Here is a 10,299-nt window from a genome sequence, read left to right on the forward strand (position 1 = left end):
GTCCTTTCTGACCCTCCCCTTCCTTACCTCCCCTCCCATGCTCTCCCTTCCTCTCCCCCGTCCTGCCCTTTTGGTCCTCCCCTTCCCAAGACCTCCCAACCACTCCATGTCTACACCCAGCCCACCCTGCCACCACTGCTACTCGCAGGCTCTGTTCCTTTCTCCTCAGCCTGTGGCCATCGTTACATACAGGGGAAGATTGTGGGGGGCATGGATGCCCTGGAGGGGAAGTGGCCATGGCAGGTCAGCGTGCACTACAGAGGCTTCCACATCTGTGGAGGGACCATCATCGACGAGTACTGGATCCTGTCGGCAGCCCACTGCTTCGATAGGTGAGTGGGCAGTGCCAGAAGCCATTTCCTTGGAGGTCCAGGGCTGCTGGACCGACCAGGTGGGCTGCATCCAGCTGAGACTTCTCAGGGATGGGAGAGAGTGGGGCCCAGCACACAGCTCCATCCACTGCAGCTTCTCCTTGCACAGGGCTGAGGGCTCCTTAGGGCCATTGGTTCTTTGAGATAGGTGTGGAGCCACATCATAGGATGAGAGGCAAGGAGACACATCATAGGAGGAGAAGAGAGGAAAGACCTACCTTCATAGGCGGCTCACTGTACACTGACAAGTTCACCATCCTGGGCTGTTGCTGACCAGCAGGTCATGATGAGTCCCCGAATCCTCCATTGGCCCAGGTCGGGACTTCTTTGGGAACAGTTCTGCCAGACAACCAGGTTCTCAGTGTGCTGGAAACTTGCTTTTCCATATCCTGGCTGAGAGCCTGGAGACTGAGGCCACCCTGCTCCAGGCTTCCCAGGTGCAAGATGCTCAAGTCACTGTACCTTTGTTCTCTGTCCCCACAGGGACAAGAACATTGAGGCGTTTGATATATATGTGGGCCTGGTGGACCTCAGGTTTGTAGGCAATCACACCCAGTGGTTTGAGGTGAACAAGGTGATCTTGCACCCTACATATGAAGTGTACCACCCTGTTGGAGGTGACATCGCCCTGGTGCAGCTGAAATCTCGCATTGTGTTTTCTGACTCTGTGCTCCCTGTCTGCATCGCACCCCCAGATGTGAACCTTCATAATGTTACTTGCTGGTCTACAGGATGGGGACTCATCTCCCCACAAGGTAAGATAACTAAAGGGTCAGTTCCTTTATTGGGGCTTGCATAGGACGATGGCTCTGTGTCACTCCAGGAAAGAAAGAATTCTGTCAGTTATGGGGGTGCAGGTATCCGGAGACTGGAATCCCCACTCATCAGTCACTATGTGTTTCTTTGTCAGTGTGCAGTGCTGTTTTATCCCTGGCTGTCTTTGTTGCGCACAGAGAAGCAGTTACATCTACTCTGTGGGATTGATATTTAGTATACTGAATACTTCGAAACAGAGTTTTCTTTAAGATTCTAAATCCAACTGGGAAACCATCTTTTTATTTATTTATTTATTTATTTATTTATTTGAGAGAGAGAATGAGAGAGAGCATGAGAGGGGGGAGGGTCAGAGGGAGAAGCAGACTCCCTGCCGAGCAGGGAGCCAGATGCGGGACTCGATCCCGGGACTCCAGGATCATGACCTGAGCCGAAGGCAGTCGCTCAACCAACTGAGCCACCCAGGCACCCAGAAACCATCTTTTTAAGCATATTTTAAAAATCTATTAGTTATTCTGGTTTTCTCCATAATGACCTCATATTTTCTTGCTAGGTTTATTCCTAGTACCTTAGAATACTTATAGTTACTGAAAACATTCTTTTTTATTGTATTTGCTGATCAGTCACAGTTGATTTTTCCACATTGACCTTTCCAGCACCTTATAGAATTCACTTTTAATAGCTTGTCAATTGATTACTTGATTTAAAAAATCGTATTTCCTGCAAATAAAGACTGTTTCATGACTTCTTTTCCCACATTTTATCCTTTATATATATTTTTTGGTCTTACTGCAATGGTTGAACCTCCAATTAGAAACGATACTAGGTCTCCTTTTCCTGTTTTTTATTTTAATGAAAATGCTTCTCATGATTTGCTGTATCTTATGGCCTGGCCTGGAGACTTTAGCTTGATACCTTATACCAGGTTAAGAAAGTTTAATGTCTGATTTACTTAATTAAAAAAATTTTATTGAGGGTAGGATGCTATAAATTAAAATTAGAAAGTTATAACTTTAGGATGTTCAAAGTAATCCCATGGTAACAAAGAAAATAGCTGTAGGATATACAGAAAAGGAAATGAAGAAGGAATTTTAACATTTCACTACAAAAAAATCATTTAAACACCATAGAAGATAGAAATGCAGGAAATGAGGGACAAAAAGCTACAGAGCGTAAAGAAAACAAAGAACACCAGGCAGGATGGAAGTCTCTCCTTATCAGTGATTGCTTTAAATCTAAGTAGATAAACTCTCCAATCGAAAGACAGATTGGAAGAATGGATAAAAATACAGGATCCAACTCTATGCTGTCTTTGAGACTCACTCGAGATCCAAAATCACAAACAAGTTGAAAATTAAAGGACAGAAAAAGATATCTATGCAAATAATGACCAAAGAGAGCAGAGTGGCTATACTAATAATATCAGATAAAATAGACCCTAAAATAAAAAAGGCTACAAGAAACAAAAAAGGACATAACAGATTAATAAAAGGTTCAATACAGCAAGAAGATACAAAAATTATAAACACTTACACACCTAATGACAAACCATCAAAATAGACGAAGCCACACATGACAGAACTGAAGGGAGAAATAGGCAGCTCTACAGCAGTAGTTGAGCACTTCAGTATGCCTCTCTCAAGAATGGAGCGAACAGCCAGACAAAGGTAAGTACGGAAACTGAGGACTTGAACAGCACGGCACACCAGCCAGGTCTGACAGACACACACAGACAGCCGTTCTCAAGGGCACCTGTGATGTTTTTTAAGATAGACCATATGTTAGTACACAAAGGAAGTCTCAGTAGATTTTAAAAGGTAAATGGCACAGAAAGTAGCTTCTCTGACCACAACAGGATGAAACAGAAGTCAATAATATAAAGAAATCAGAAAAATTCACAAAATTGTGGAAAGTAAACAACACACATTTAAATAACCAATGGATCAAAGAAAAAAAAATCACCAGGGAAGTTATAAAATATTTGGAGACAATAGGAAAGGAAAGGAAGGGAAGGGAAAGGGAAAAGGAAAGGAAAGGAAAAAAAAAAGAGAAAGAAGACAACATACCAAAGCTTTTAAGGGATGTAGCAAAAGCAGTGCTACGGGGAAAGATTATAGCTGTAGCATTTATTCTTTTATAAATACCTACAGTTATAAAAGAGAAAGACCTCAAATAAATAACTTCACTTTATGACATAAGGAACTGTAAGAAGAACAAACTAAGCCCAAAACTAGGAGAAGGAACAGAATAATAAAAATTAGAACACAGAAAATGAAATACAGAATAGAAAAAAAATAGTCAATGAGTCAAACGTTAGTTTGGTTTTTGAAAAGATCAACAAAAGTAACAAACCTTTAGCTAGACAGACTACAGAAATGAAACAGAACACTACTATCATCACAGAAATAAAAGGATCACAAGAGATCACTAAAATAACTCTATGCCAACAAATTCGATAACCCACATGAAATGGAAAAATTCCTAGAAACACTCAAATTACCAAAACTGACTCCAGAAAGTTAAAATGCTGAATGAGTGAGTGAATCAGTATTTAAAAATGTTTCCACAATGAAAGTCCAGGACAAGGTGGCTTCCCTAATGAATACTACCAAACATTTAAAGAAAAGTTAACATCAATTCTCTAAAACTCTCTGGAAAAGAGGAGAGGAGGGAACACTTGCCCTCATTCTATGGAGCCAACATGACACTGTAGCCAGACAAGAAAGCACAAGAAAAGAAAAGTACAGACACTGTCCCTCGTGAACATAGATGTAAAAATCCTCAACAAAACACTAGCAAACTGAATCCAACAGCACATTAAAAGGATCATACACGCCAACAAAGGGGTATTTGTCCCAGGAATACAAAGGCTGTTCAAAAATTGACCAGTGTAACACATCACATTCAAGGAATGAAGGGGGAAACCCATATGCTCATCTCAAGTGATGTAGAGAAAGCATGTGAGAGGATCTACCGTCCTTTCATAATGAGAAAGTACCACTCAGAAAACTAGGAATAGGTACTTCCTCGGCACAACTAAGGGCATTTTTGAAGAACCCACAGCTAATCTCGTACTCAGTGGAGGAAGATGAACAGCTTACCCTAAAACCAGGAACACGATCGGAAGCCCACTCTCCCCACCGGTATTCTGTGTTGTGCCAGAAGCTCCAACATTAAATTAGGCAAGAAAAAGAAAAGTCACCCCAGTTGGAAATGAAATAAAAACGGTCTCTCTTCACAGATGACATAATCATACATATGGAAAATTCCAAGGAATCCTAAAAACAAATAAACAAAACCAACTACTACAGACAATTTCCGCAAAGTTTCAGGGTACGAGATCAACGCACACAAAAAATCAGCTGGGTTTCTGTCACAAAAAGACATTAAGGAAGCAAGCCTACATCACCTAAAAGAAAAGCTACCTGTGAGGAAGTTAATCCAAGGAGGTGAAACACTACAAAACATTGTCAAGAGAGATTTTGAAAGACCTAAATAAATATACAGAGAGCCCGTGTCTGTGGGCTGGGAGACTCGATACTGCTAAGAGGGCAACACAAGCCAAAGTGACCTGCACGTCCAGGGCAATCTGATGGAACCACCAGAGTTCCAGTGGCTTTTCTGCAGACATGGAAAAGCTGACCCTTGAGTCCACATGGAACTGGAAGGCGCCCAGAATAGCCAAAACAGTCTCAGGAAAGACGACCAAAGCTGGACAGACTCATGCTTCCCACTTTCAAAACATACCGCCAAGTGACGGTAATCCAAACAATGTGCTTCTAGCACTAAGACGTGTGTGAGCACGGGTAGGCATGCACATGCATGCATGCGAGTGCACAAGTATGTGCATGCACATGCGTGTGCGTGGTAGGTGTGCGTGTGTGCACGTATGTGTAGGCACGTGGGTGGTGTGTGTGCACACGTGTGTGCACATGCATGTGGGTGAGTTCAGGTGTGAGTGGGTGCATGCGTGCCTGTGAGTGTGGAATGCCAGACATTACAAGAGAACACTCAGGACTGAAGTCTCTGCACCCCAAACAGACCTGGGGCGGGACGAGCCAGCCCAGCGAGAACTTGAGCTGGGTTGTCAGCACAGTAGAGGCTCAGGTCCCTCCATGGGGGGCCGCGGGCCGTGGTGCCTGGGAGGGCTGTGTTCCTGCTCCAGCTGCCCCCTCAGCATCTCCGCACACCCACGGCGCGTTCCTGCCTGCCCTGACACTCACTGTTAGGCTGGCGTTGGGGGGCAGGAGCCCTGACTTCCCCTGTTCCAGCCTTGGTCTCAGGCCGTGCCGGAGGCCGCTCGGAAACGGGCCGCTGTGCACTGCATCTGGGGGCAGCCACGCTCCCCTCTGCGTCCGGGGCCGGAGTACCGGGGCCCCTCCCAACTGGCGGAAGGCTCGTGCTCTGTGGGAGAAAGGAAGCAAGCTGTGCTCTTGCAGCTCGGGTGTCTGGCCACCCACTGGACACCTGCATCAAGGGGCTCTCTCTCCGACCCCTGCCTGCCTCCACTGCCATCTCGAGGGCTCGCAGGGGAGACTCAGGGGACAGACCTACCAGTGAATGCAGACCCCCCTTCTGGTTTCCCAGTCCACTCCTAAGGAAGTCATTGAAATCATGGCTGACCTCTTCCCACCCGCTTCTGTGTTCCACCTCATCCTCTGTGCTCTGATGCAGGCTCGTCACTCTGGTCCTCCGTCTGCTGGGCTCCATGGGGCCCTGTCGGGGGAGCGTGGCACCTCTTGTCCTCTGTCTCCACCATTGTCCTGGGTGGTCGGCAGGACGGTCCACTCTGGACTGGCCAGAACTCGGCCTCCCAGGCCCCTGTGAGCTCTGGGGGCTGCGGAGTCCATGCTGCCACCCTCTGCCCGCCCCACACTCCCTGCACCCTCTGCATGGATGGCTCAGGGCCCAGCAGCAGGCTGAGGGCGCCAGGGCCCTCTGGGCCACCTCCTCTCTGGAATGGCCTTCTTCTGGTGTCCGCCTTGGGGGTCCAGCTGCCTGTGGGCCTCATCATGTCGCAGCCTGGGGAGCGCCCCTGCAGGCCTCGCCTCATGTGTTGTGTGCTCCTGCCTGGTGCCCAGTGGGAAAACAGTCCCCCCCCCGCATCCGGGTCAGCACTTACTTCTGGCAGGAGGGAAGTGCACTCCCCGTTACCCTGGTTGGTCATGGCAGAGGCCCTGGGCAGGTGGTTGACGGGCGTGGTGGGCCACAGGATTTCCAGATGCTCTTTACTGGGCAGCCTCTTCCAGCCCTGCAAACCCTGGGTTTGTGGGCTCTCTATTGCACTGCATTTCCACTTGCACCGTCTGCCTCTTGGCGCTACCCTGCCCCCACGGCCAGCAGCAGCACAAACACGGCTAACGTCTGCTTTCTGCCGTCCTCCCTCCAGGTACACATTCATTAGCTCAAAACTGATTCCCCGGGCGCTCCTTGCCTTTCCCCAAACAAGCACCCCACACCCCTTGGATGCCTGTGCAAACAGCCCCCCTCCAGCTGAAGCAAGGCCAGAGCCGCGGGACCCACGCACACACTGGCCGGGAGACCACAGGTTTCGGGGACCAACTACTGTGCCCATCAGGGTAGACCAGGCCACGCGGCGTGACACGCAGAACCCAGAGGCTCGCTCTTGCGTGCACCGTCAGCCCCTCATTCAGCGGGCTGGGAGAGCCTGGGCGGCTCATGCAACCACAACCCATGCCCAGAGCCCCACGGACAGAGGCGACTGTGCTCCGGACCTGCTGCAGTGGGAGGGGCTGGCTCTTCCAGCCCCTTTGGAAAGAGTCATATGACATTTATGGGGACACTGGCTGACCCAAGTCAGATGCCCCCGTGCAGAGAGGGAGCCATGTGGAGGGCAGGAGCAAGAGAAGGGGCCGCAGGGTGAGCCTGCGGGTCTCTCACGGGGCCTGCACTCCTTTCCGACAGGCCGCGTCCCAGAGAAGCTGCAGGAGGTACGCGTGCCTCTGATCTCATTGCCCCTGTGCCAGCTGCTCTATGGACACCCGTCACACGTTATGTCGGACATGCTGTGCGCCGGGGACATCTGGAACGTGAGGACCGTGTGCGAGGTGCGTGCCAAGAGGGGCTTGCCGATGTTTGTCTGCACTGAGCCAGGGGGCACTTCTGGGTGGGCGGTACTCCTGGGTGGCCTGTCCCCTGCAGGCCTCGGAAGCACATCCCCATGTGGCCTTCAGTTGGGGGGGAGAGCCTGGGGTGGCTTATGCAGCCACAGTCCGTGCCCAGAGCGCCACGGACCCCAGTGCTGCTGGAACAGCCCAGGGTTCCACGTCTGCCCGGGAGGCCTTGCCTGCTGCCCACCACCCCGCGCCACCCACCCTGAGCAGGCAGGACAGTGCCATGAGCACAGCCCACCTGCAGCAGAGCCTCGGCACGGGCGAGATGGGGCCCCCCTTGTGCAGGAGACTGCAGGCCCTGAACTCCCCCCTCACGGGAAACCCTCTTCTCTTCCAGGGTGACTCTGGGGGTCCGCTCGTCTGTGACTTCAACCACACCTGGTTGCAGGTGGGAGTAGTGAGCTGGGGCCGTGGTTGCACATACCCTATGTATCCTGCAGTTTATGCCCGGGTCTCCTATTTCTCCAAGTGGATCCATTACTACAGAGAGCACACACCCCTGCCTTCTCAGCCGCTCCCCGCCCTCTCCCTCATGGTGGGGGCCACCGTCAGCGTCCCTGTGACCATGCTGGCTGTCCTGTCAATGTTGTGAGGGCTTCCTCACACTGGATCTTCTTACTGAAAATTGGACAGCCACATGCAGAAGAATGAAACTCTGTCCCCATCCAGCTCAGCCCCTCGGGTCTCCTCACACCTGAGCAAGGTGAGGGCCACCAGCCAGGCCCAGATGTGGGGCCAGGTCTCACCACAGAAGTGCAGAGCACCTCGGCTCAGTGCTCTGGGTGAGATTTGGTAAGATATTAAATGTTTACCAAGTGAGCGTCCCAGAAGTCCCGTGTCATCTGTCCACCCAGAGCACAGGCTCCCGCACGAAGACAGAGCGTGTCCATCAGCTGGTGTTCAGTGGCCTTGTTGGGGTGACAGGCGGCTGGGTGAGAAGCACAGACCCAGCCACCTAGAAAGGACAGCCACACAAGCATTGCTGTCCAGGTGCAACCAAAGCCAGACAGAGGGAGGGTCATTGATTTACATGCTCAGACCCGTCAAGAGCAAAGAGTTCCTAAATACCTAAAATTCCAATATGAGAATTGGAAGATGTGAGCTAAGAGTAGGCACACCGAAGGAACAAAAAAGATGAAAGCAGAAATCAGTGGGCCAAACACCAGGGAAATACTGACATTCTGAAAGTCTGGTTTTTGAGAAAAAATCGAAAACTAAGAAATCACTAACCTAATCAAGATATAAGATGAGACCGAAAACACACAAAACAAGAAATGGCAAAGAGAAAATATCTATTAAACACAGACAACTTCAGAAATCATAATCCTAGGTAAATAAATGTAAAATGAGAAGTTTCAATTTTTAGGAAAACAGCAACTTACCAAAGCTAACCCCCATAGAGATGGAAGGTGTACATTGGCCAGAGTCCAGAGGAGAAATGGAGACATTTCAGAAAGAACCTCCCCTCCCAGTAGAAGCCCTTGGTTCAGATGGTTTCCCTGGGAACCCATCAAACCTTCCACTGCAGGGCCATCCCTGTGCTTCCCACGCAGCCCCGACGCGGCCCAGGGAGGGCCTTCCAGACTCACACTAACATCGTGTGCGTGAACATATCTGACCACACACAAGCAGCTTACAGTTCAGAAACCCTGGTGAAGGACTAGCAGACAGAATCCAACTTTGTTTTAAGGTAGCACGCCATAAGCAAGTAGGCGCTATTCCAGTAACGCGAGGAAACCCATAGATATAATTCACATAGTAATTAGTTCACTAAGGAGAGTAATATTAATGAAGAGACTTTTAACAAATTCAAAACGCATTTTCAAAAAAAAAAGAGAAAAGATAGCAATCACCTGATAATAAGATACACTCCTGCCTCGGCCTAAAAGCCACCCTTTCCTTGTGGGGAGACACAGTACATCCCTGCTAAGGCTGGGTTGCCAGACATCGCTCCTGTGTCCTACCTGTTGGAAGAGTAGCCACCACAGCTGCCCAAGAGAAACATCCAGGAAAGCAGGGCAGAGTCATTGAAGCTATCTCAGAAAACAAGACAAGAGCAAGAAACTCCCAGAAGCAGTAAGAACATCCAGCAAAGCCACTCGACAAAACATGACAAAAAAACATATTCCTGCTAGAAGATCTATAACAGAAGAGAAGACGCCTACTACATTAACAGCAAAAGAGAGAAGATGCCTATGGCCTTAACAAGATACGTGAAAATCCATATGAAGAAGCCCTTAAAATGCTCCTGGGGGGAAAGAAGAAAAAGTAGATTTGAACGAATGTTAACATAGTCTATTTCTCGGGCAGATCAACCCAAGTGTGTGCACGTGTGCATGAATTCAGCATGGCCAGAGTTTGTCATGGACGCAGTACACTCCCAGACCAAGGAGACCCCGAATCGCCAAGGGAATGATGAAAAAGAAAAACAAAGCTGGGGGCATCATGTTTCCGGACTTCAAGCTCTATTACAAAACTGTAATCACCAAGACAGCATGGTACTGGCACAAAAACAGACACATAGATCAATGGAACAGAATAGAGAGCCCAGAAATGGACCCTCAACTCTATGGTCAAATAATCTTCGACAAAGCAGGAAAAAACATGCAATGGAAAAAAGACAGTCTCTTCAATAAATGGTGCTGGGAAAATTGGACAGCCACATGCAGAAGAATGAAACTCGACCATTCTCTAACACCATTCACAAAGATAAATGCAAAATGGATGAAAGGCCTCAATGTAAGACAGGAATCCAGGGAAATTCAAATCAAAACCACATTGAGATACCACCTTACACCAGTTAGAATGGCAAAAATTGACAAGACAAGAAACAACAAATGTTGGAGAGGTTGTGGAGAAAGGGGAACCCTCTTACACTGTTGGTGGGAATGCAAGTTGGTACAGCCTCTTTGGAAAACAGTGTGGAGGTTCCTCAAGACATTAAAAATAGAGCTACCTTACGACCCAGCAATTGCACTCCTGGGTGTTTACCCCAAAGACACAGATGTAGTGAAAAGAAG

The 10,299-nt window shown here is 48.8% G+C and overlaps 1 protein-coding gene across 1 annotated transcript; it reads left to right on the top strand.

Moving 5' to 3' along the window:
• Window positions 1-90: 90 nt before the first annotated feature.
• LOC102733406 (serine protease 38) lies at window positions 91-8,093 on the top strand (the record flags this gene model as incomplete). Its single annotated transcript, XM_081811206.1, has 5 exons — window positions 91-332; window positions 539-546; window positions 785-1,126; window positions 7,071-7,213; window positions 7,617-8,093. Coding segments are annotated over 5 exons (990 nt in total), but the record flags the coding sequence as incomplete, so codon positions are not given.
• Window positions 8,094-10,299: the final 2,206 nt, after the last annotated feature.

This window comes from Leptonychotes weddellii, unplaced genomic scaffold (assembly GCF_054177405.1).
Source record: "Leptonychotes weddellii isolate Sample4059 unplaced genomic scaffold, ASM5417740v2 HiC_scaffold_6290, whole genome shotgun sequence".
Classification (NCBI taxonomy): Eukaryota; Metazoa; Chordata; class Mammalia; order Carnivora; family Phocidae; genus Leptonychotes; species Leptonychotes weddellii.